The sequence below is a fragment of the Scyliorhinus torazame genome, chromosome 8 (assembly GCF_047496885.1).
Source record: "Scyliorhinus torazame isolate Kashiwa2021f chromosome 8, sScyTor2.1, whole genome shotgun sequence".
Classification (NCBI taxonomy): Eukaryota; Metazoa; Chordata; class Chondrichthyes; order Carcharhiniformes; family Scyliorhinidae; genus Scyliorhinus; species Scyliorhinus torazame.
The window spans coordinates 11,382,031-11,409,770 of record NC_092714.1 but is presented as its reverse complement, the minus strand read 5'-3'; the positions used below and the strand labels follow the sequence as shown (position 1 = coordinate 11,409,770).

General features: G+C 48.0%; 1 protein-coding gene across 5 annotated transcripts in view; it reads left to right on the top strand.

Moving 5' to 3' along the window:
• The window catches only part of robo2 (roundabout, axon guidance receptor, homolog 2 (Drosophila)), a 1,628,477-nt gene that overhangs the window by 553,067 nt on the left and 1,047,670 nt on the right, over window positions 1–27,740 (top strand). The window contains exon 1 of one of the 5 annotated variants that reach the window (XM_072513073.1): window positions 6,482–6,619. The exons of the other annotated variants lie outside the window; for them this stretch is intronic. Coding sequence (XP_072369174.1) covers window positions 6,496–6,619 — 124 coding nt within the window. The 5' untranslated portion in view covers window positions 6,482–6,495. Of the gene's footprint in view, window positions 1–6,481; window positions 6,620–27,740 lie in introns of those variants that run through there. 5 annotated transcript variants of the gene reach the window in all.

Here is a 27,740-nt window from a genome sequence, read left to right as displayed (position 1 = left end):
AGGATTTATAATGTGTATAATGGATTTATAATGGGAGTGTGTTCTGGAGGAAGATTGAGTGCGTGAGAACTGCGGAAAACAAGCATTTACAAGGGTTTTAAAGAAGCAGAGTTTATATGCACACTCATTCAAAAGGAATACGCACTCATCTGCATTCTGTTGGCTGGATGCTAACTGAAGGAGGTATCATGGTGGGCTTTCTTTGGTCTCAGTATCCTTCATGGGAAGAATAGTTGCCTAAGCTACTGACTTCGCTCATTATCCAGCAGTCCTGTTGTGAAAAGTATTGAAGTAGCTTCAGGGCTCTTCTGGTTTTGACTGTGATTGTTTCAATGATCTGCGAGAGATGATTGGCACTTAACCTTCTCGGCTGGCACGCTGAAACTGACCACGCTGTGAGGTTTCTGACGACCCCAAGTCAACTTTGTTCATTTCTCTCACTGGTCCAATAGATGAATTAACTCAATATAATTGCTACTCCTCTTCACCATCAATTATCATTAATAATAATCGCTTATTGTCACAAGTAGGCTTCAATGAAGTTACTGTGAAAAGCCCCTAGTCACCATATTCCGGCGCCTGTTCGGGGAGGCCGGTACGGGAATTGAACCTGCGCTGCAGGCCTTGTTCTGCATTACTAGCCAGTTGTTTAGCCCACTGTGCTAAACCAGCCCCTACTTTAGCGTATTGGTAGGGAAATCAGAGGCCAGCCAAGTGTACCTCTACTAGTCACTATTTACTGACAACTCGTTTACAAAAAGGATTTCCAATTATATTCACCATCCACTCTCTATTCTTGAAGCAAGGTTTTAACTTAGTGTGAATAGGATTATAATACTCGCCCCGTTTTGGGACAATTCCGTTTCTGGCATGCTCCTCGGAAGATCATCCTCACTAAAGGTGAAGAAAGTCAGATGACACAGTTAATCAAATTGGTCTGAAGAATTGATCTGACCCTTCCCACCAGAGAATTTTACCGTCGTCCAGGTAGCCTTCTTAACAAACTTTGGCCAGGTTATGACAACCCAGATATTATAAGGGTCTGGGCATCTCTCCTCAATAATGTACCCCTCCACTGACCGGTGTACAGAGATGGGTTCTTAAGTTTGGATACAGAAGGCAATGTGTGACAATATAATTCCGCAATTATACTAAATGTTCATCAAAGAACCAAACATGCCGTTAATTTTTTGTGCTAATTGCAACATTGATAGGTCTAGGAAAAGCAAGCACTATCATGGCGGAATTTTATGGGCCCTCCCATTGGGGGATCCTCTGGTCCTGCCAATGCCAAAGGACTTTTGAATGGCTTGTCTCATTTTCTGACCTTACCCCACGACGGGGGCGGTAAAATTCTGTCTTTTGTTGCTGTCATAGGGGGGACATCTAAAGTACAGTATAACTTAGACCCCTGCGTAGACAGCCACAGAGTCTAGTGAGGTACCTCCATCTCAATTAAGGGGAGAATTATCATCATTACACGATAGCAGCTATGTTTTGACCTTGGCAGATGCTGGTGTGCATCCAGTGAATCTAAAACCCTACTGTGTGATTCTACCTATCTATACCATAAAAGAACTGAATCAGCAGGAAGCATGTTGGTCAATCAGGCTGGATAATATCCTTTATTTCGGTCAATATCCTGCATTTTCGTTAACATCTTTCAAGCAAACAGGATACTGAGAGGTGCAGTTTGATCACGACAGCCAGTTTCCAGGATTCAGTTGACAAGTCATTGAGGATCATCCTTCAGGTTATCCATTGTTAGAATATTATTATTGTCACAGGGAGGCTTACATTAACACTGCAATGAAATTACTGTGAAAATCCCCTGGTCGCCACACTCCGGTGCCTGTTCGGGTACACAGAGGGAGAATTCAGAATGTCCAATTCATCTAACAAGCACGCCTTTCGGGACTTGTGGGAGGAAACCGGAGCACCCGGAGGAAACCCACGCAGACACGGGGAGAACATGCAGACTCCGCACAGACAGTGACCCAAGCCAGGAATCGAACCTGAGATCCTGGCGCTGTGAAGCAATAGTGCCTACCACTGTGCTAATGTGCCGCCTCTATGTGATATCTCACAACTTCTCAATGCATTGCAACTTATCAATGCATTGCTGGGGCAATGTCAAGGACATTTCCTGTCCGGGGGGCGGGGGGTGGGGTTGGTTTCAGGAACCGCTTTGTGATGGGGGATATACCATATTCTGATCCACAGGATGTCGCTGTCCTCGAGCTCTCAATTATACCCAGGCATGTTTATAAACTTCTTGAACCTTTTTCCAACAGATGAATGTTGCATTTAATTTTTAATCCCTACTTCGTGGGAGAATCGCTATTTTAATCTCATGACTCCTTATTTATAGCTGTATTTTCTTTATAGCTGGCTTTTCTTAGAACTCTGTATTCGAAGCTGCGCTCCTTCACAAATGACATTGAGGCCTCCAGTTCTCCTTGAAAACGCACATTTCTTTCAAATGCTCGAATAACTTTTGAGAATTGAAGCAAATAATTGCACATACCATGCTGCTACAGACAGCAAAGTGATAATGACCAGATAATTTGTCTTTTAATTGATGCTTGTTGATGATGTAGTGTGGCCAAGGCAGTGAGGAGAAGAACTCTCCTGTGTTATTTCCAACACCTCTCTGGAATCTTGCACATTGGTGCTGCGTAAGGGCCAATAGGTGTTGCTGGAATGAAACCAGAATTAAGGGGTTATCTGTTTCATGAAATATTGAACCAACTGGGGCCAATTCCTCTTTTTTTTTTAAAGTTGATTGCAGGAATAACCTTTTAGAGGTCTGCAAAATTACGCAAGTGTTTGGTCTCATCAGCTTGGGTAAGTTCCCGTTCGCCAACGAGTCTAGTGCTGTAGACATGATTATAACATCGTCACTAACAACCCGAGCAAGAAAATTAGAAGACACTTTACCCAGCGAGTATTGGAAGTGGAAGTCTGTTACCGTGTGGAATGTTTGAGGGGATAACGCAGATATCGTAAACTGTGGCTCGATTTCTTAAAATGAGAAAGGAATGGAAGAACATATTGATGGGGCCTTTGAAGGTTTGGAGGGAGTTTGTGTGGACTGGATTGGATTGGATTGGTTTATTGTCACGTGTACCGAGGTACAGTGAAAAGTATTGTTCTGCGTGCAGCTCAAACAGATCATTCCGTACATGGAAAGAAAATACATAATAATCTTTATGTTGTCACAAGTAGGCTTACATTAACACTGCAATGTGGAAAGTCCCTGGTCGCCACACTCCGGCGCCTGTTCGGGTACACAGAAGGAGAATTCAGAATGTCCAATTCACCGAACAGCACATCTTTCGGGACTTGTGGGAGGAAACCGGAGCGCCCGGAGGAAACTCATGCAGACACGGGGAGAACATGCAGACTCTGCACAGACAGTGACCCAAGTCGGGAATCGAACCTGGGACCCTGGCGCTGTGAAGCAATAGTGCTAACCATGATATAAATACATAGACACAGGGAGCGGAATTCTCCCGCCCCACGCCGGGTGGCGGAATCGCTGGGGCGCCGCGCGAGTCCCGCCACGCCGCCCCGACACCCGCACGCGATTCTCTCCCCCCCCCCCCCCCCCAAAACCAGTGCCGCGAGAATCACGCCTGGCCGCTCGGAGAATCACCGCTCGCCGTTTGCAAAAGGCGAGCGGTGATTCTCCGGCCCAGATGGGCCGAGCGGCCGCCCCAACACGACAGGTTCCCGCCAGCGCCATCCACACCTGGTTGCTGCTGGCGGGAACTGCGCGGGAACACTGGGGGGGGGGGGTGCTGTCGGGGGGGGGAGAGTGGGGGTCCTGCACGGGGGGGGCCGCCGATGGGGTCTGGCCCGCGATCGGTGTCCACCGATCGGCAGGCCGGCCTCTCTAAAGGAGGACCTCCTTTCCTCCGCCGCCCCGCAAGATCCATCCGCCATCTTCTTGCGGGGTGGCCTTGGGGAGGACGGCAACCGCGCATGCGCGGGTGACGTCATTTACGCTACGTCGGCCGCGCCATTGACACGCGCTGCTTTTTACGTGGCGCCATGCCCAACGCGCGTAAAATATGCGACGATGCCCCCCCGGGGGCGGGAGAATAGGGGGCTGGGAGCGGGCTCTGACGCCGGAGCGAAACACTCCGGTTTTCACTCCACCGTCGGGACTTTGTCTCCATTTCAGAGAATCGCGCCCAGGCAACGGGTGAAGATGTGTGACGAGATCATATCAGTCCATAAGTCCATCAATCCATAAGAGGGTCGTTTAGGAGTCTGGTGACAGTGGGGAAGAAGCTGTTTTTGAGTCTGTTCGCGCGTGTTCTCAGACTTCTGTATCTCCTGCCCGATGGAAGAAGTTGGAAGAGTGAGTAAGCCGGGTAGGAGGGACCTTTGATTATACTGCCCGCTTTCCCCAGGCAGCGGGAGGTGTAGATGGAGTCAATGATAGATAGATAGATAGAACATACAGTGCAGAAGGAGGCCATTCGGCCCATCGAGTCTGCACCGACCCACTTAAGCCCTCACTTCCACCATATCCCCGTAACCCAATAACCCCTCCTAACCTTTTTTTGGTCACTAAGGGCAGTTTAATATGGCCAATCCACCTAACCTGCCCGTTTTTTTTTTTGGACTGTGGGAGGAAACCGGAGCACCCGGAGGAAACCCACGCAGACACGGGGGAAAACGTGCAGACTCAGCACAGACAGTGACCCAGAGGGGAATCGAACCTGGGACCCTGGAGCTGTGAAGCAACAGCGCTAACCACTATGCTACCGTGCTGCCCCAAGTCCCAGGTTTTGGAGCTTTGATATGAGCTTGGCTGGGATTATGGTGTTGAAGGCGGAGCTGCAGTCAATAAATAGGAGCCTGATGTAGGAGTCCTTGTTGTTGAGATGCTCCAGGGATGAATATAGGGCCAGGGAGATGGTGCCTGCTGTGGACCGGTTGCGGCAATATGCGAATTGTAGTGGATCAAGGCATTCTGGGAGTATGGAGCTGATGTGCCTCACGACCAACATGGAATGCATATACTGGGCTAATGGGCCAAATGGCCTGTCCTGTGCTGTAAATGGTTTGTAACTTTGTGACTACTTTCTGCTTTCAGTTGAGGCATTTATTGCTAATATGGAGGACCCAGAAACCCAGTGGTTACATAGACCACTTGCACAATAAGAGCTGATAGATCACAGATATATCTCAGCGCCAGATATCCAGTGGAGACTAATGAGTCAAATATTGATTCCTAGTAGCAAATCTCAAGTTACAAGTGCTATAATTAACCTCTTTGTACTTGATTTCAGAGAAGAGCAATTTCCCAGGGTTATAAAGGTTATTCAGTATTAAAATTTAATGGTATTTGTGCCCATTGTTGAAAACATGTCTGTGCCGACATTGAGCGAAGACAGCGTCTGACTTGGCTGTGTGCTGCCCGTCATGGTTCAATAGCCTTCACTGAGATTTGAAAGTTTGTTGCATTGACGAGGATTCTCAAGAGGGCGTATCAGAGAGCTGGTGACATCTGCAGAGGCAAACTGCGGTAGAGATGGGATAATCAGATGAAAATGTAAATGTTCGCTATGTCCCATCCCAACATAATTTACATGTATCACATTTCCTCTTCAACTCCGGTCTCCCTGTGAAAACTAGCTTAGTTCTTGCATTTGACCTTCACATTTGAAGACCTAAGACCAAGTATCTTTACCCGTGTTGACTCTGCCTATCTCTGTCCTTTTGCAGGTAAAGTGAATGCATTTACACTTCTCTGTATTTGGCCTCTCTGGTAAACTACGCATGAACATCTCTTTCATTACTATTGAATGATTCCAGATCTTTTTCATTTATTCCCACTGGGGTCACCTAACTCTATAACATATCTAGCACACGGTATCTTAAGCTCAAGCCTCTATATATAATTTATTATCAATGTAACATGAAGCATGCTCAAGCTCTTAATTGTCAATGATGAGCAGACAATACCAGTCACATGCTCTCTTTTACAAAGCCAATCTGATACTGATTCACTTTGACAACCCTTAGGCATTTTCAGTACTTGTCCACTGAACTATTCCAGATCTCTTGCACATAAAGCCTTTCTGATAAAACATTTGCTGCCCCCCTTTACATCACTGACACTGCGTATCTCAGAGGTAACGGCTGTGGTACCCAATGAGTCACTATCTCCCCATTACCCCTGACCTTGGTTTTCTGGAGCTAACCCAGTACTGTGCACAGAGTTTCACACATGTCCATCTTCAAACCCTTCATGTAGGAATTATCGCGTAAGAATTGACCAAAACAAAAATGTAGTTCATATGAGCCACATCACACCATTAGCTAAACAATGCTGAGGTCCAGGGGCCTTGTCTTAGTAATATGTACTGTTAATTTCCAGGACTTCGGGAATTGCTTCGTAACAGACGATTATCTTGGCCAGAAAAGCATTGTGTCATCCCACTTTTCCATTACAATCGCTACAATAAAATCTTGGAGATGGATCTCCCATGCGTGGAGGGTCTCGCTAAGAAGATTCCTTGGTTACACTTCACAACCAGCACCACAGTCAGTACCACAGTCAGTCACACACCTCCTCCCTTCAGTTTGAGTCAGAGCACAGGTAACATTTTCTCTCTCTCTCGTTTTTCCTTGTTTTGAGCTGTCAGCTGCTACATGGGAACAAAGACAAGTGATTAACTGCTCAAACCTCAATCTCTGCCCATTGGGAGCAGAGCTAAAGGTATAATCTATCAAATGGAGATTGTGTTGATTGTGCGAATGCGGTGAGATGGAAAAGATCTGGGGCGGGATTCTCCGACCCCCCCGCCGGGTCGGAAAATCACCTGGGGGGGCGGCGTGAATCCCGCCCCCGCCGGCCGCCAAATTCTCCGGCACCGAAAAGTCGACGGGGGCGGGAATCGCGCCGCGCCAGTCGGCGGGGCACCGCCCCGGCGACTCTCCGGCCCGCGATGGGCCGAAGTCCCGCTGCTGTCATGCCAGTCCCAACGATGTGAATCAAACCACCTACCACAGCCGGACTGGCGTTGCGGGCGGGCTCCGGGGTCTTGGGGGGGGGGTGCTCCCACGGTGGCATGGCCCGCGATCGGGGCCCACCTGTGCCTGTGTTATGGGGAGAAGACAGGAGAATGGGGATGAGAAAATATCAGCCATGATTGAATGGCGGAGCAGAATCGATGGGCTGAGTGGCCTAATACTGCTCCTATTTCTTCTGGTCTTATGGAGATGGGTTCGGTCATCTGTGGCAGTGTTCTGTTAATGGCATGTAGTTGATCCTCTTTGCTTTCTTTAGGCTGACTGTTGCTTCTTGGGTTCTCTGGTAGTTGTGATGTTTTCATTGATCAACAATAGTGTACAGCTCCTTTGGAGCTCTGCACCGAACCTGGACAGGACAAAGTGGCCTTGTTAAAGAAATCATAGGTGTTATAGGACGCAGAAAATTAGATAATAGGACATGGGTGAATGTGCAGAATGAGGAAGAGGCTGTAAATATTCAGGAAAAGTCTTGGAAGAGAGTCAACGGCTGCTACTCAGCACCTCCAGCAGAGACTTTACTGAAGGTTAATGATTGTTGGATCAGGATTTCTAATGTGTTGGAGGTGGAACGGGAAGTGTGTGCTGGCAATAAATTGAGTGTTTTACAACTGTAGAAAGATATAATTCACATTTGAACAAGTATGTGAAGAGTACATATGCAAAACTTATTCAAAGTAAATTCCTCCTTTCATCAGATTGGCTGAATCTCAAGTTGGGCATCATGAAGTGATTAATTTGGCCTGGGTGGCAAGAATAGTTACCAAGCTTCCTACTTCCCCTCTTTATCTGGATGCCAGCCCCACTGTGGGGAAAATATTGACATGTGAAGATTGTTTGAGGGCAGAACTGGTTTTGACTGTGGCAGGAAGTGATGACGGACACCCACCTACTCGGCGGGCACACTGGGATCACTGAATGAGGCGTCTGAGGACTCTGAGCACCTGTGCAATCTGACCACACATCACTTTTGTTATTTTCTATGTAATAGATCCGGTAGTTGAATTAACTCAATTAATCGGTACTCCCCTTCAAAATCAATTATAATTGGGAGTATTGATTAGAAAATCAAAGACCAGCCCAGCCCAGTGAACAAGTCGAGTGTTGCTGGCTGAGTCAGCATTTATTGCCCATTCCTGATTACCGTTGAGAAGGTGATGCTAAGCTGCCTTCCATGTGGTGCAAACGCATCCAAAGTGCTGTTAGGGAGGGAGTTCCAGGATGTTGCCCCAGCGACAGTGAAGGAACGGCCAATGTATTTCCAAGTCAGGATGGTGAGTGACTTGGAGAGAACTTCCAGGTGGTGGTATTCCCAGGTGTCTGCTGCCCTTGTCCTTTTAGGTGGGAGAGGTTTGCATTTGGAAGGTGTTGTCGAAGGAGGCTTCGTGGGTTGCCGCGGTACATCTTGTCGATAGTATATATTGCTGCCACTGTGTGTCAATGATGGAGGGAGTGCGAGTTGATGGGGTGTCAATTAAGTGCGTTGTTTTGTCCTGGATGGTGTCGAGCTTCTTGAATGTTGTTGTTGCTGCACTCATCCAGGCAAGTGGAGATTATTCCATCACATTCCTGGCTCATGTCGTGTAGATGGTGGACAGGTTTTAGGGAGTCAAAGGTGAGTCTTCTCTGAAGATTTCCTCGGCATTGCCTTCCTCTCCCAGCTACACTATTCATGTGGCTGATTCAGTTAAGTTTCAGGTCAGTGGTAACCGCTAGGATGTTGACAGTGGGGATTCAGCGATAGTAATGCCATTGAATGTCAAGGGGAGATGGTTGCATTCTCTCCTGTTGGAGATAGTCATTACCTATCACTTGTTGGTGCAAAGGTTACTTGCCACTTATCAGCCCAAGCCTGAACGTTGTCCAGGCCTTGCTGCATGTGGGCATGGACTACTTCATTATCTGAAGATTCATAAATAGTGCTGAACATTGTGCAATCATCACAAATTGCCCCACTTCTGACCTTGTGATGGAGGGAAGGTCATTGATGAAGCAGCTGGAGATGGTTGGGCCGAGGACAGTGCCCTGAGAAACTCCTGCAGTGATGTCCTGGGCCTGAGATGATTGACTTCCAACAACCACATCTTCCTTTGTGCCGGGTATGATAACAAAATCAGTTGAGCGTTTTCCCCCTGATTAAAATTGACTCCAGTTTTGCTCAGCTCCTTGATGCCTGATTGGTCAAATGCTGCTTTGACACCAAGGGCAGTCACTCTCACCTCGACTCTAGAATTCAGCTATTTTTTTTCTAAGCTTGTGAGGTTAATTGCTCTTAACATTGTGAGGATTCAATTCTTTGAAACGCTTAATATCTTTTGACAATTAAGGTGAACAAGTTGCACAAAACAAGCTCCCACAAGCAGACATGTGATGGTCATGACCCGATAATTTGTGTTTTTAATCGATGCTGGTTGCGGGATAGATACTGCCGAGACACTGGGGAGAACCTTGGGCGGGATTCTCCGACCCCCCCCGCCGGGTCGGAGAATCGCAGGGGGCGGCGTGAATCCCGCCCCCGCCGGCTGCCAAATCCTCCGGCACCGAAAATTCGCCGGGGGTGGGAATCACGCCGCGCCGGTCGGCCATCCCCCCCCCCCGGCGATTCTCCGGCCCGCGATGGGCCGAAGTCCCGCTGCTGTCAGGCCAGTCCCGCCGATGTGAATCAAACCACCTACCTTATCGGCGGGACTGGCGGCATGGGCGGGCTCCGGGATCCTGGGGGGGTCCTGAGGGGTGATCTGGCCCCGGGGGGGGGGGGTTGCCCCCACGGTGGCCTGGCCCGCGATCGGGGCCCATCGATCCGCGGGCGGGCGTGTGCCGTGGGGGCACTCTTTTTCCTCCGCCTCGGCGACAGCCTCCGCGATGGCCGACACATAAGAGACCCCCCCCCCGCGCATGCGCGGGGATGATAGCAGCGGCCGCTGACGCTCCCGCGCATGTGCGGACGTCCGGCGCCCGGTGAAGTCCTTTAGGCCCCAGCTGGCGTGGCACTCCGGCGCGGGCCTAGCCGCTCACGGTGAGTGCTTGGCCCCTAAAGGTGCGGCCCAACACCGGAGTGGTTCCTGTCACTCCATCCCGCAGGGATCCCCGCCCCGCCGAGTAGGGGAGAATCCCGGCCCTTCTCTCTGTTTCTTCCAACATCGCTCTGGTATCTTGCGCATCAGTAATGCGGAATGTGCAAGGAATGTTACTAGAATGAAACCCAGGACTGAGACTTATCCTTCTCAGGAAACATGGGGGGGGGCAACTTGATTTAACATCAATGACATAGGAAAATGAAGCAAGGACTCTTTGCGGAAGGAAGTTTGGCGGGTTCCTGTGTGGAGTGCAAGCACTGAATGGAACTGATGGGCCAAAAGTCCTGTTCCGACCTGTAAAATAGTTTGTAAGTAGTGACTTCTTTACCTATGTTTTCAATCGAGACTTTTCTTGTAAGATGGATGGTGCAGAAATCCAGTGGTCCCATATACCACTGATGCAGTGAGTGAGAGCTGAAACACACAAATGTATCGCATCACCAGATATCGAACAGAGACTCGATAGTCAACAATTGCGAGTGTTGGCCATCTCGTGTCTGTTCGTGGTAGCAAATCTTGCCGATAAAAAGCAGACCTTCAGGTGCTATAATTAACCTCTTTGTCCTTGATTTCAGACACCAGAAATCTCCCAGGGTTATAAAGACTTAATATTCAGTATTAGCAATTAATGGTATTTGGCTCCCATTGTTGAAAGCATGTATGTGCCAGCATTGAGCGAAGACAGCGTCAGTCATGACTGTGTGCTGCTCATCGTGCTTCAATAGCCGTCACTAAGGTTTGAAAGTTTGTCACATTGGCGAGGATTCGCAAGAGGATGTGTCAGAGAGCTGGTGGCACCTGTGGAACCAAACTCCAGTGCAGGTGGGAGAATGGAGAAATGGGGTGAAAATCTAAATGGCCACTAGATCCCACCCAATTACGGGGCGTATTTTCTCATCAACGCCCCCCCTTCCTGTGAAAAAAGATGAGTTCTCAGCTTTTCGTACCTTGTAGCTCTCAGGTCCAGTATCCTTTCCTGTTGTCACTCTGAACTCTTTCCCGTTCTATCACTGTCCTTTAGTGGACAGAGCGGTTAAATGTGCACACGCTCTTCCAAAATGGCCTCCCGACCTATTGTCACCTTGCATAGATCGCTGTAGTTAATTATAATTCAAATCCTTTCAGAACCATCCCAGTTGCCAATTCACCTCATTGACAGCAACTTCATACAGATTGGATTGCCCGTGATTGGTCAATGTGCATATACCCTTTCCACCGTGCATTATTCAACACAGGTCCACATTAATATCCTTTACAGTAACCGCACTACTGAATTAGCCCAGTCCTCTTCCCATCAGTTCCACTGTGGCCACCTGACCAAATAATTCACAGTAACAGCCTGTATTAAATTTATTATCAATAAATTTATTATCAATAAATCATGAAAACAACACAGTGATTGCTCGTGATTGTCAATGGTCTTCAAACAGGAGTATTTCCCTTTCTCTCCACCAAATTGTTTCCATTGCAAACTTGATTCACTTTAACATCTCTCACGAATTTTGAGGACCGAACCACTTAACTGTTCCGGGACTCATCCAATCAAACACTTTCCGATAAAATATTTGATGCTCTCCTCCATATTGTTGGTTATTTAGGGGACAGTTGACATCTCATATAAGTGATGCCTGTAGATCCCAATTAGTCACAGTCTCCCAATCAGAATCTATTGCCATTAACATAGAACATACAGTGCAGAAGGAGGCCATTCGGCCCATTGAGTCTGCACCGACCCACTTAAGCCCTCACTTCCACCCTATCCCCGTAACCCAATAACCCCTCCTAACCTTTTTGGTCACTAAGGGCCAATTTAGCATGACCAATCCACCTAAGCTGCACGTCTTTGGACTGTGGGAGGAAACCGGAGCACCCGGAGGAAACCCACGCACACACGGGGAGAACGTGCAGACTCCGCACAGACAGTGACCCAGCGGGGAATCGAACCTGGGAGCCTGGCGCTGTGAAGCCACAGTGCTATCCACTTGTGCTACCGTGCTGCCCATTAATCTTCACCATGTCCTTTGTTTTCAGAAGCCATCTAAGCATGATGCCCTCAAAGCCCCTCAGAGAATTTACCTCTTAAAAATGTAAACAAATAACATCCGAGAGTTGGTCACATTCCCCTTTAATTAAACGTATGGTGGACCAAGCGCCTCGTCTTAGTAATATGTACTGTTGACTTCCAGGACTTCGGGAATTCCTTCGTAGCAGACGGTTTTCTTGGGCAGAAAAAAAATGTGTCTTCCCTCTTTTCGATTACAATCACTACAATAAGATCTATGAGATGGATCTGCCGTGCGTGAAGGATCTGGCACAGAAGATACTTTGGTTACCGTCCACAACCAGCACCACAGTCAGTACCACAGTCAGTCGCTCACCTTCTCCTTTCAGTCTGAGTCAGAGCCCAGGTAACATTTTCTCTCTTTTCCTTGTTGCGAGCTGGGAAAGGCCAAAGCTCACTCACTAACCAATGGGAGCAGAGCTGAAGATATAATTGATCAACGGAGGTTGTGTTTGTTGAGGGAATGCAGTGAGATGGAACTTTGCAATGGGAATGAGCTGGGGACCATGTTCCGTTGGAAGGCAGTGAGGTTGATGGAGTTGCTGTTCCCATTTCGCTTTGCCTGCACTGCCTACTTCTGTTTCAGTGTGTCTGCTGTTTGTGATGCATTCAGTGACTCACAACGTTATCCAACTCCTCGCTATGTCTCGTACAGAGCTTGGACAGCAAACAGTGGCTGTCCAGTGTTACAAGGAGCTGGCAGTCAGACAACGGATAAATGATTGAACCCGCAGGTGGCACAATCTGTAAATATTTAGAAACGTTTTTGGAACATAGTCAATGACTGCTGCCCAGAAGCTGCATCAAAATGTATTTTTTGATGGTTAATGATTGTTGCACGTGGATTTATAATGCATCGTGCAAGGGAACTGTGTTACCGAAGAAGGCCAAGTATTAGACTCGGGTGTGATTCAGTGCAAATAAATCTGCCCGGTTTGGGCGTGTTTAACGGGGTTTTTGACGGCAACTGCAGTGCTGAGGAACACCCGGCTACTCAACACCACTTTGTTATTTACTTTGACCTCGGAGATTTTCTCTCTGCCAAGGCCGCACTTAAGTCATTTCCTGCTGGTGAGCCCGGTAAGGCCCCCCAGGTGCGGTCCCTGGCAGTGCCAACCTGGCACACAGGTACCCTGGTACTGCCAGCCTGGCATTCCCCTGCCAATCTGGCAGTGCTAGGGTGGCACTGCCAAGGTGCCTGGATGGCACTGCTAGTGTGCCAGGCTGGCAGTGCCAAGTTGACTGTATGCCAGAGGGAGTGCCGGGGTACCACCCTGCCCTGTGTCCGACTACCTGGGGGGTCTGGCAGAACACCCTCCACCGCCGGCCAGGTGCCATTGCGACTGGTCCACATTTGTGAAAACTAACACTAAAGGCACCCTGGTGAGGTCTCCCAGGCATGGCCGCTAGGTCCCGGGCACTGGAAGAATCCCCTGAACATAGATTTAAATGGTTCCAATGGCTTATTTGACTATGCAGTTCTGGATCACGTCCAGCGGGTTCCAGATCGTGACGCCTTGTGAGATTTCATGAAATATCGCGAGGCATTTCGAGCGTCGCAAATCACACGAGAGAAGACCCCAGTGAGATTCAGCAGCCTCGACCTTGACACCAAGACGGCCGCGACGAGGCCACTAAATCGCGCCCACCACTTACAGGGACTTTCAATAAGTATGTGAAGCATTTATTTGCAGATCTATTCAAATCTGCATACAAATCATCGTGCACTGACCTGGTTAAATCTCAACTAAGGCAGGCATCATGGAGTTTTTTTATTTGCCCTGCGTTCCCTGTGTGGGAAGAATAGTCCATGCAAGCATCCTTCCTCCCTACCTCAGGGCAGCATGGTAGCACAGTGGTTAGCACAGTTGCCTCACTGCTCCAGGGTCCCAGGTTCGATTCCCGGTTTGGGTCACTGTCTGTGCGGAGTCTGCACGTTCTCCCCGTGTCTGCGTGGTTTTCCTCCGGGTGCTCAGGTTTCCTCCCACAGTCCAAAGATGTGCAGGTTAGGTGGATTGGCCGTGATAAATTACCCTTCGTGTCCAAATGGGTTGGGTGGTGTTATGGGGATATGGTGGGTGTGAGGGCGTGGGTAGGGTGCCCTTTCCAAGGGCTGGTGCAGACTGGATGGGCTGAATGGCCTCCTTCTGCACTGTAACTTCTATGATTTGCAAGCATCCCACCTCCCCTCAGCAACCCCAATGAAGGAACATACTGATGTGTGGACATTGAGCACAGCCCTGGTTTGGGCTGTAATTGCTTCAGTGAACTGGGAGAGTGTGGTGGTATGTATTAGGGGTAACGGTACCTGTGAAGCCGAGAGGCTATTGGCTGACAGGTCCCGGGTCCTGGTTGGATCTGCCACCTGCTGGCTCCGCCCAGAAGGCGGAGTATAAGAGCTCGAGTTCTCCCAGCAGCCGCATTCTGTGACTGAGCTGCTGGGGAACAAGTCTTGCTTAATAAAGCCTCGATTGACTTCATCACTTCTCGATTTGAGTGAGTAATTGTTGCGCTACAGAAAGGTGACCGGAACGCACCTTCTCGGCTGGCACACTGAGATTGCGCACATTGAACGTGGCGTCTGAGGGCGCCGGGAAATTCTGGAATTTGGCCCTGCATCATCTTTCTTCCTTTCTCCTTTATTGATCCAGTAAATAAAACAGCCCTCCGCAGAGTTGGTGCTCCCCGACAGACCTGGGGAAACAAGGTACAGACACTGTGAATATACACTGGTCATTCGTTACTGGTTGACAAACAGATTCTCCATTTGTATTTGCCACCCACTCTCTATTCCCAAAACAAAGTTTTCAACTGGATGAGGTTGATAGTTCATAACACCAAGATTCTTTGATTCTTCTTGAAAACACACATTTTTCTTTCAATGCTCTTTGGCGAAAATGATGTCACCGGCCTGATTCACCACCTCTCGTTTAGAAAGAAAGAGCTTGTATTAGAATGGCGGCTTTTATGAGCTTGGGATGTTTCATAGAATTAACGGTGCAGAAGGAGGCCATTCGGCCCTTGGCAAGAGCACCCCACTCAAGCCCAGACTTCCAACCTATCCCAGTAATCCAGTAACCCCACCTAACCCTTTTTTTGTACACTAAGGGCAATTTAGCATGGCCAATCCACCTAACCCGCACATCTTTGGACTGTGGGAGGAAACCGGAGCACCCGGAGGAAACCCACGCACACATGGGGAGAACGTGCAGACTCCGCACAGACAGTGACCCAAGCCAGGAATCGAACCTGGGACCCTGGTGCTGTGTAGCAACTGTGCTAACCACTGTGCTACCATGCTGCCCTTGTGCTACCGCGCTGCCCGTGGGAGCTTGCTGTGCACAAATTGGCTCCTACCTTTCTTACCTTGCAACAGCGAATACATTTCAGAAGTATCTGATGGTCTGTGAAGTGCTTTGCGACACCCAAAGTTCATGAAAGGTGCTAGATAAATGAAATTCTTTCTTTCATTCCTCTACCAGCTGATGCTTTTTAACATTTGTGCTATTGTCCCATCATAGCCGGGTCTGATGGGCGCGATTGGAACTGCCCACCTGTAGCTGATAGCACAGTCAGTAAAGGGGACCTCAGCTGGTCAGGTGGATTGGTGGGGATGGTGATGAACTACTGGAATGATGAATAAACTGGTAGTGCAGGAATGCAATTGGCAAATTCAACCATAAGACACAGGAGCAGAATTAGGCCATTCAGCCCATCGAGTCTGCTCCGCTATTCAATCATGGCTGATATGTCCCTCACCCCATTCCCCTGCTTTCTCCATAATAATCACAAGTGGGCTTACATTAACACTGCAATGAAGTTACTGTGAAAATCCTCTAGTCGCCACACTCCGGCGCCTGTTTGGGTACACAGAGGGAGAATTCAGTGTCCAATTTAACTAACAGCACGTCTTTTGGGACTTGTGGAAGGAAACCGGAGCGCCCGGAGGAAACCCACGCAGACACGGGGAGAACGGGCAGACTCCGCACAGACAGTGACCCAAGCCGGGAATCAAACCTTGGCCCCTGTGCTGTGAGTGCTAACCACTGTGCTACCGTGCTGCCCCTGACCCCTTATTAATCAAGAACACCAGATTTGTGTTTGAGATGCTGTTACCTACAGGGCTACAGACCAAGAGCTGGAAGGTGGGATAAGACAGAACAATTCTTTCTTAGAACATAAGGTTATAAGAACTAGGAGCAGGAGTCGGCAATTTAGCCTCTCGAGCCGGCTCTACCGTTCAACGATCATGGCTGATCTCATCATGGCCTCATCCCCACAGTTCTGCCCATTCTCCGAAGCCTTTCAACCCCATTACCAATGAAAAATCTGTCTAACTCCTCCATAAATGTATTTACTGTGCCAGCATCCACCGCACTCTGGGGTAGCAAATTCCACAGATTCACCATCTATTGGGAGAAGTAGTTCCTCATCATCTCTGTTTTAAATCTGATACCCCTTTTCCTAAGACTAGACCTCTCGTTCCAGAATGCCCCACAAGAGGAAGCACGCACTCAACGTCGACTTTATCCAGACCTTTTATCATCTTGTATATCTCAATTTGATATCTTAACTTGAGAGACTAAAGGCCTAAATTGTTCACTCACTCTTCATAAGACACCAAAGTTAAGAGCAAGCTTAGTCACTGTGTCAGGAAAAGTAAACAGATGACATTCTTCTTGGACAATACGTGTCTAAGTGATGTCGAGGAACAAAGGGGTCTATGGGCACCAGTGCACAAATTACTAAAAGTGGCAATATGGGCTAATGTATCCATTCAATAAGAGCAGATTCTAGGATTTATTTCTGGTGGGTAAGAATTGAAATGCTGAGAGTTTGTGTTCAACTTGTACAGAATGTTGATTAGACCACACTTGGAATGATATCAACACTTTTGTCCTTTATATTATTAATGGCACTGGAGAAATGTGTAAAGATTTACGAGAATGGTGCTGAAACTTTTTGGGGGAGGTAACCAAGAGAGCAGATAATGGTAATGTAGTAGATGTAGTTTACTGTGGGGGAGAGCGTAAAATAGAGTGGACGGGATTCCCCCTGGGGTCCCGCCTGCCCCAACCCAGACACAATTTCACGCTTGCCCACCCTTTGGCCTATTAATGCCATGAATGGCCACTTAAGGGCCTTTTCCTGCCCCCCACCCCCACCCTCAATTTTTAGGCTGGCAGAGCGAATGCGAGTAGGGTGGGAAATTGAGGGGGAAAAAAAACACCTTTTCTCCATCTTGGACGGGGGCTCCTCAATTTGAAGGCCTGGGACCTCGTTTCAGACAGAGTGCTGCAGTACTACTTCTGGCCACTGCAGTGCTGTGCCTTGCTGGCAGCATCAGGCTGGCCGTCAGCTCTCACGACCAAGGGCAGAGGGAAGTCCTGCCGTCTGCCAATCTATGTTCAAGTGAGCATTAAAGGGCAGTCGGCTTCCGAGATTCCGTGATGGCACGTCACCCGCCGACTCTCAGGTTGGCGAGCGCCAAGCTCCCTCCATCCTTTCAGAATTTGGGGATGACACGGTTAAAACTCAGTGCTAACAAATTCATTAAAAAGCTGAAGAATGGGAATAGGATTGGAATATTAAGTTCAACACAGATAAATGCAAGCTAGTTGGTAGGAAGAATGATGCAAGGTTAGGTGGGGTAGAGGAAAGAAGGGATCTCGGAGATCGGGATCTCGGTGAAGTAGATTGGCCATGCTAAATTGCCCCTTGCTGTCCAGGGCTGTGCCGATCAGGTGGGGTTAAGGAGTTCCGGGATAGAGTGGGGAGTGGGCCTAGGTATGGTGTTCTTTCAGTGGGTTGGTGCTGTCTAGATGGGCTGAATGGCTTCCTTATGCACTGTTGGGATTCTATGAATTGAAAAGGAGAGAAGTTATGCCAATCCTACATCTAACCTTGGTTGAGGTGATTTAAGAGCAATTCTGGTCACCATATTATAAAAAGGATATAGGGGCACTGGAGAGGGTGCAGAGGAGATTTACATTGATTATACCAGAAATGCATGGGTATATGCTTCAAAGGAGGGTCTCGTTTCTTTTGGAAAAAGAAGGCTGACGGATCATAGGGAAATTCAATTGAGAATTCAGAGGAAACTTGTTTCATAGAATTTGCAGTGCGGAAGGAGGCCATTCGGCCCATCGAGTTTACACCCCACCCTGAAAGAGCACCCTACCTAAGCTCACACCTTCACCCCACAACCAGCAACCCCACCTAATATTTGGACACTACGGGGCAATTTAGTGTGACCAGATCACCTAACGACAAGCACGTCTTTCAGGACTTGTGGGAGGGAACTCGGAGCAGCCGGAGGAAACCCACGCAGACACGGGGAGAATGTGCAGACTCCGCACAGACAGTGACCCAAGCCGGGAATCGAACCTGGGACCCTGGTGCTGTGAAGCAACAGTGGCCAGAGAGTGGTGAGAATGTGGAAGTCGCTACCACAAGGAGTGGTTGAAGCAAATAATATAGATGTATTCAAGGGAAAACTAGACAGAAATATGTGGGAGATGGGAACAGAGGGTGATGGTGATAAATTTAGATGATGGGAAAGATGAGAAGGGACTCGAGGGGAGTAGAACCTGTGCAGGTTGGAGCATTAGGCCTTTTTCTCTGCAGATATCAAATGTGACACATGATATCAAACCTGGCAGCTCTGCTGATGGGGGCTTAGATGAAGAAAGGTGGGAGAAGGCTTGCATGGAGCTTAAAGTCTGGAATGGTTGAAATGGAGACAATGGGTGAAAATTAAAACAAGCGCTATATCCACCCGATCCAATTTTGACATCTGGATCACATTTCCTCGCTTAACTTCGTTCTTCCGGTGAATACAAGATCAGCTCTTGATTCTTGTCTCCAAACCTCGACTGGAAGGTCCAGCGTCTCTTCTTTCATCTGCTCTCCAAACACCCTCCGTTCCATCACTGTCCTTTTGCCGATATCTAATGCTCCATTGTGCATTATCTAACATAGACCCACATCGATGTCCTTCGGACTTTTCAGTAACTCAACTTCCGCACTATTCCAGACCTCTTTCAGTCCGTTCCACTCTTCTCCCATGACCATTTAATGCACCATATATGAAGTACCAGTGATATCATTATAGAACATAGAACATAGAACATAGAAAATACAGCACAGAACAGGCCCTTCGGCCCACGATGTTGTGCCGAACCTTTGTCCTAGATTAATCATAGATTATCATTGAATTTACAGTGCAGAAGGAGGCCATTCGGACCATTGAGTCTGCACCGGCTCTTGGAAAGAGCACCCTACCCAAGGTCAACACCTCCACCCAACACCAAGGGCAATTTGGACACTAAGGGCAATTTATCATTGGCCAATTCACCTAACCCGCACATCTTTGGACTGTGGGAGGAAACCGGAGCACCCGGAGGAAACCCACGCAGACACGGGGAGGATGTGCAGACTCCGCACAGACAATGACCCAAGCCGGAATCGAACCTGGGACCATGGAGCTGTGAAGCAATTGTGCTATCCACAATGCTACCGTGCTGCCCTTAAGAACAAATAAATCTACACTATATCATTTTACCGTAATCCATGTACCTATCCAATAGCTGCTTGAAGGTCCCTAATGTTTCCGACTCAACTACTTCCACAGGCAGTGCATTCCATGCCCCCACTACTCTCTGGGTAAAGAACCTACCTCTGATATCCCTCCTATATCTTCCACCTTTCACCTTAAATTTATGTCCCCTTGTAATGGTTTGTTCCACCCGGGGAAAAAGTCTCTGACTGTCCATCTATTCCCCTGATCATCTTATAAACCTCTATCAAGTCGCCCCTCATCCTTCTCCGCTCTAATGAGAAAAGGCCTAGCACCCTCAACCTTTCCTCGTAAGACCTACTCTCCATTCCAGGCAACATCCTGGTAAATCTTCTTTGCACCTTTTCCAGAGCTTCCACATCCTTCCTAAAATGAGGCGACCAGAACTGTACACAGTACTCCAAATGTGGCCTTACCAAAGTTTTGTACAGCTGCATCATCACCTCACGGCTCTTAAATTCAATCCCTCTGTTAATGAATGCGAGCACACCATAGGCCTTCTTCACAGCTCTATCCACTTGAGTGGCAACTTTCAAAGATGTATGAACATAGACCCCAAGATCTCTCTGCTCCTCCACATTGCCAAGAACTCTACCGTTAACCCTGTATTCCGCATTCATATTTGTCCTTCCAAAATGGACAACCTCACACTTTTCAGGGTTAAACTCCATCTGCCACTTCTCAGCCCAGCTCTGCATCCTATCTATGTCTCTTTGCAGCCGACAACAGCCCTCCTTAATATCCACAACTCCACCAATCTTCGTATCGTCTGCAAATTTACTGACCCACCCTTCAACTCCCTCATCCAAGTCATTAATGAAAATCACAAACAGCAGAGGACCCAGAACTGATCCCTGCGGTATGCCACTGGTAACTGGGATCCAGGCTGAATATTTGCCATCCACCACCACTCTCTGACTTCTATCGGTTAGCCAGTTCGTTATCCAACTGGTCAAATTTCCCACTATCCCATGCCTCCTTACTTTCTGCATAAGCCTACCATGGGGAACTTTATCAAATGCCTTACTAAAATCCATGTACACTACATCCACTGCTTTACCTTCATCCATATGCTTGGTCACCTCCTCAAAGAATTCAATAAGACTTGTAAGGCAAGACCTACTCCTCACAAATCCGTGCTGACTATCCCTAATCAAGCAGTGTCTTTCCAGATGCTCAGAAATCCTATCCTTCAGTACCCTTTCCATTACTTTGCCTACCACCGAAGTAAGACTAACTGGCCTGTAATTCCCAGGGTTATCCCTAGTTCCTTTTTTGAACAGGGGCACGACATTCGCCACTCTCCAATCCCCTGGTACCACCCCTGTTGACAGTGAGGACGAAAAGATCATTGCCAACGGCTCTGCAATTTCATCTCTTGCTTCCCATAGAATCCTTGGATATATCCAGTCAGGCCCGGGGGACTTGTCTATCCTCAAGTTTTTCAAAATGGCCAACACATCTTCCTTCCTAACAAGTATTTCCTCGAGCTTACCAATCTGTTTCACACTGTCCTCTCCAACAATATCGCCCCTCTCATTTGTAAATACAGAAGAAAAGTACTCGTTCAAGAACTCTCCTATCTCTTCAGACTCAATACACAATCTCCCGCTACTGTCCTTGATCGGACCTACCCTCGCTCTAGTCAGTCTCATATTTCTCACATATGTGTAAAAGGCCTTGGGGTTTTCCTTGATCCTACCCGCCAAAGATTGTTCATGCCCTCTCTTAGCTCTCCTAATCCCTTTCTTCAGTTCCCTCCTGGCTATCTTGTATCCCTCCAATGCCCTGTCTGAACCTTGTTTCCTCAGCCTTACATAAGTCACCTTTTTCCTCTTAACAAGACATTCAACCTCTCTTGTCAACCATGGTTCCCTCACTCGACCATCTCTTCCCTGCCTAACAGGTACATACATATCAAGGACACGTAGCACCTGTTCCTTGAACAAGTTCCACATTTCACTTGTGTCCTTCCCTGCCAGCCTATGTTCCCAACTTATGCACTTCAATTCTTGTCTGACAACATCGTATTTACCCTTCCCCCAATTGTAAACCTTGCCCTGTTGCACGTACCTATCCCTCTCCATTACTAAAGTGAAAGTTACAGAATTGTGGTCACTATTTCCAAAATGCTCCCCCACTAACAAATCTATCACTTGCCCTGGTTCATTACCCATACTAAATCCAATATTGCCCCTCCTCTGGTCGGACAATCTACATACTGTGTTAGAAAAGCTTCCTGGACACACTGCACAAACACCACCCCATCCAAACTATTTGATCTAAAGAGTTTCCACTCAATATTTGGGAAGTTAAAGTCGCCCATGACTACTACCCTATGACTTCTGCACCTTTCCAAAATCTGTTTCCCAATCTATTCCTCCACATCTCTGCTACTATTGGGGGGCCTATAGAAAACTCCTAACAGATTATAACACGAGATGTCCCAAAGCAGACCCATACAGAATTCTTAATTGTCAATGCTCGTCGAACAGCACTGTTGCCACTGACATTGATGATATCCTTTCTGTTGCAAAGCTAACCTCACATTCCTCGGGTATTTTGAATGCCCATCCTCTTAACTATTCCAAATCACTGACCACTTGAACATAATAAAGCATTTCTGAAGGGAACTTTGGCACACCCCCACATCGCTGATTATTTAGGTGACAATAGCTGTCTCAGAAGAGATGCCTGTGGATCCCGAAAGTCATTGTCTCCCAACTGGAATCTACTGGCATCAACCCTCAACAACTCCTTTGCTTCCCTCGCCTATCAGATTCCTTGACCTCATTTGCACTAATATTTAGAGTTAAAACCATTGTACAAAAATTGAAGTAAATCAGTGAACTGGCCACCACCATCCACCCACCCACCAATGTTCTGGACAGTACAGAGGCCTCGTCTTAGTAATATGTACTGTTGACTTCCAGGACTCAAGGAATTTTTTCGTAACAGATGGGTATCTGCGAAAGAAAAGCGCTGTGTTATGGCACTGTTCCAATATAATCATCACATTAAGACCTTTGAGATGGATGTCCCGTGTGTGAAGGATCTGGCGCAGAAGATAATTTGGTCACGGTCCACAACCAGCTCCACAGTCAGTACCACAGTCAGTCGCTCACCTCCTCCCTTCAGTCTGAGTCAGAGCCCAGGTAACATTTTTCTCTCTTTTCCTTGATGGGAGTGGGGAGTTCCGACGTGGGAGCAAAGGCAAGTGATTGACAACCCCAAACCCATTCACTGGCCGACGGCAGCAGGGCCGAAGGTATCATTTGCTGAATAGAGATTGTGTTTTTTTCAAAAATGTGGCGAAATGGGGAAGCTGATGGTGGGACTGAGCTGGGAACCAGGTTGTGTCAGGAGGCAGTGAGATTGGGCAGAGAGCTGTGGCTGATGTTCTGTCTTTCCTTTCTCCAGGCTGACTTGCAGCTGTTCGGGTTCCTTAAGTTTTTATGATGCATTCTGTTTTGTTTTTTTCGAAAAATATTTCATTGAGGCATTTATATATTTACACATTAAACACAACCATAAAACAAAACAAGCCGACAGGGCTGCAAATATTCAAACCAACTAAATACATCCCACCAACCCGCCTCCCGCTCCCCAACTCCCCTACCTCCTTTTTGTTTAACCCACCCCCTGCTGACATCTTAACTGTTTTCCAAGAAGTCGATGAACAGTTGCCACCTCCGGGCAAATCCCTCCACATGCCCTTTCAAGCCGAACTGTATCTTCTCCAGCCGACGAAACTCTTCCAGGTCGCTCACCCACAACCCCAGTTTCGGCCGCCCCGGGTCCCTCCATTCCAATAAGATCCATCTCCAGGCTACCACGGAGGCAAAGGCCTCGGCCTCTCTCTTCCCCTGGACTCCTGGGTCTTCTGACACTCCAAAGATCGCCACTTCCGGACTCAGGACCACTTTCACCTTCAAGACTCCCGACATAACATCGGCAAAACCCTGCCAGAATCCCCCAAGCTTCGGAAAGGCCCAAAACATATGGACATGATTTGCGGGCCCTCCCGCACACCGCCCTCACCGATCATCCAGCCCTTTAAAAAACCTGCTCGTCCTGGCCACAGTTATATGTGCCCTGTGGACCGCCTTAAACTGGATAAGCCTTGCACACGACAAGTACGGGTGCACCATCCTCAAAGCTTCCTCCCATACTCCAGCCTCCACCTCCCTCCCCAACTCTTCCTTCACTTACGCTTCACTACCCCTATCGGGGTTCCCTCCCAATCCGTCAATTCCTTATAAATTTCCGACACTTTACCCTCACCTCCCCCCGATATTGGCACCGCCTTGTCCTGCAGCCCCTGGGGTGGCAGGTGAGGAAAGGATGGTACCTGGTTCCGGACAAAGTCCCTCACCTGCAAATACCGGAACCCATTCCCGCCGGGCAAGTCAAATTCCTCCACCAACCCCTCAAAGTAAAGCGTTTGATAAGGTTCCCCACGGTAGGCTACTGCAGAAAATATGGGGGCATGGGATTCAGGGTGATTTAGCAGTTTGGATCAGAAATTGGCTAGCTGGAAGAAGACAAAGGGTGGTGGTTGATGGGAAATGTTCAGACTGGAGTCCAGTTACTAGTGGTGTACCACAAGGATCTGTTTTGGGGCCACTGCTGTTTGTCAGTTTTATAAATGACCTGTGGGAGGGCGTAGAAGGATGGGTGAGTAAATTTGCAGATGGCACTAAAGTCGGTGGAGTTGTGGACAGTGGGGAAGGATGTTACAAGTTACAGAGGGACATAGAATAGCTACAGCGCTGGGCTGAGAGGTGGCAAATGGAGTTTAATGCAGAAAAGTGTGAGGTGATTCATTTTGGAAGGAATAACAGGAAGACAGAGTACTGGGCTAATGATAAGATTCTTGGCAGTGTGGATGAGCAGAGAGATCTCGGTGTCCATGTACATGGATCCCTGAAAGTTGCCACCCAGGTTGAGAGGGTTGTTAAGAGGGCGTACGGTGTGTTAGCTTTTATTGGTAGAGGGATTGAGTTTCGGAGCCATGAGGTCATGTTGCAGCTGTACAAAACTCTGGTGCGGCCGCATTTGGAGTATTGCGTGCAATTCTGGTCGCCGCATTATAGGAAGGATGTGGAAGCATTGGAAAGGGTGCAGAGGATATTTACCAGAATGTTGCCTGGTATGGAGGGAAGATCTTTTGAGGAAAGGCTGAGAGACTTGAGACTGTTTTCATTAGAGATAAGAGGGTTAAGAGGTGACTTAATTGAGGCATACAAGATGATCAGAGGATTGGATAGGGTGGACAGTGAGAGCCTTTTTCCTCGGATGGTGATGTCTAGCACGAGGGGACATAGCTTTAAATTGAGGGGAGATAGATATAGGACAGATGTCAGAGGTAGGTTCTTTACTCAGAGAGTAGTAAGGGCGTGGAATGCCCTGCCTGCAACAGTAGTGGACTCGCCAACACTAAGGGCATTGAAATGGTCATTGGATAGACATATGGACGATAAGGGAATAGTGTAGATGGGCTTTAGAGTGGTTTCACAGGTCGGCGTAACATCGAGGGCCGAAGGGCCTGTACTGCGCTGTAATGTTCTATGTTCTAAGGTCGGAAAGCTGCCCCAAACAAATCGGTCCCCAAACCGCCCAATCCCGCCCATTGATGTTTTTTGTTATAACCCGCACAAGACTGACGGGGCTGGACCAATTAGGCTCCCCTTGAGCCACGGAGAATACGAGCTTCCCCACTGAGTGGCGGGGGCCCATCAGCGGAGCAAATGGACCGGAATATGAAAGCTGGCCCAGAGGCGAGCCATTCAGAGTAGTCCTGGCCGAGAACTGAAGTGTGCTGTGTATATAACTTACTTTGTAATAAATCTGTTTGCTTTATTCCTCTCGTTTGGGCTCCTCTGTGGCCATTAAACATTCATTGAGCAATAATGGTGTGTACAGCTCCTTTGTGAGTCCTGCATTAAACTTAGACAGGACAAGGTGGCCATGTGGCGATACAGGAAGCAGAAAATTAGGCAACTGGTAAATGATTGCATCTGCAGAGTGTGAGAAGGGCTGTGATTATTTCAGAGAAGTCCTGGGACAGATTCAGTGGCTGCTTCTCAGGAGCTGCATCAAAATGGACTTACTGAAAGTTCATTATTGCTGGATCAGGATTTTTAAGATGTTCGGGGTATGGCGGGGCTGGAGGATGGGGAGTGTGACCTGGGGGAAGAGTGTGTGTATTACATCTGTGGAAAAATTTAATTTACAGGAAATTAGCACAAGTGCGTGGAGAGTTCATATACAAACATATTCAGTTAGCACTGCTGCGTCACATTGCCAGGGATCCAGGTTCAGTGCCGGCCTTGGGTCACTCTCTGTGTGGAGTTTGCACATTCTCCCTGTGTCCGTGTGGGTTTCCTCCGGTGCACCAGTTTCCTCCCACAGTCCAAAGATGTGCAGGTTAGGTAGGGTTACGAAGTTACCAGGGTAGGTTGGGGGAGTGGGCCTATGTAGGGCGCTCTTTCAGAGGGTCGATGCAGACTCGATGGACTGATTCTGCACTGTAGGAATTCTATGTTTCTAAAGGGACTTCCTGTAGTCACCTGAATTCTCATTGTATCTCAACTGAGGGAGGCATCCTGGAGTGATTTATTTTCCTGAGTAGAATCACAGGATCATAGAATTTACAGTGCAGAAGGAGGCCATTCCACCCATCGAGTCTGCACTGGCTCTTGGAAGGAGCACCTCACTTAAGCCCACTGCTCCACCCTCTCCCCGTAACCCCGTACCTAACCTTTTTGGACACTGAGGGCAGTTTATCATGGCCAATCCACTAACCCGCACATCTTTGGACTGTGGGAGGAAACCGGAGCACCCAGAGGAAACCCACGCAGACACGGGGAGAACGTGCAGACTCCGCACAGACAGTGACCCAAGCCGGGAATCAAACCTGAGACCCTGGAGCAGTGAAGCAATTGTGCTAACCACTGTGCTGAGTACTCTGGGTGGAATAAGAATAGCCACACTATGTACTGGGATTGAAATGAAATGAAATGAAAATGAAATTTCCTCGTTATGCAGGAAATATTGCGATGCGGGGATTATTTGAGGGTGGCACTGGTTTTGACTGTGAATGCTTCATTGATCTGGAAGACCCTCACTTCCTAGTCTGGCACACAAAGACTGGTGATGATGGCTGACGTGTCTGACGAATTTGGCCACCTCACTCCACATCACCTTCCTGCATTTCTCCTTGATATTTCCAGTAAATCGAGCAACTCCGTATAAATAGTCCTCCTTCCTCACCATCACATGTAATTGTAGTAGTGGTAAGCTAATCAGGTCACTCGTTGCTGGTTACTGGTTAACAAACAGATCTTCCATTTAGACACACAACCCCCTCTCTATCCTGAAAGAAGGTTTTGATAACATGAGTCATTTCTTCTTGAAAACACAAATTTCTTTGACATGCACAAATATCTTTTGAGAGTCTAAATTGTTAATTACACACAGCAAGCTCCTGCACACAGCAGTATGGTAATAATGAGACAATCTGTGTTTTTAATCAATGCTGATTGAGGAATCATTACTGGCCAGGTTACTGGGAAAAACTACCTTTGCTTCTCCAATCGCACCATGGTATGTCCCAAATCTTAAGCATTGCAGACAGTAAAAAGGTGTACCAGAATATTAGCGAGGTGATCCCTATCCTTAAATATTTAATGTGCTGGGGCTGGTTTCACTGGTAAAAGAAGACTGAATTTGTTTCTCGCGACAAGGTCTACCTCCACCATGGTTTGGAGGCCCAACGCTCTGTACGTGGAATCAGGAAATCCACTGGCCAGCATTGGCCCTCTCACGTGATCAAGGCCCCAGCATGTCATAAATCCTGCTCCACTGACAACTGTCCATTGTTAACAGACGCCACCAGGAGCGCTGGCTGCTGGCGGATACTGCTCTTGACCCCTTTGCTGCAGAACATCGCTGGACGCCTGGAGACAGG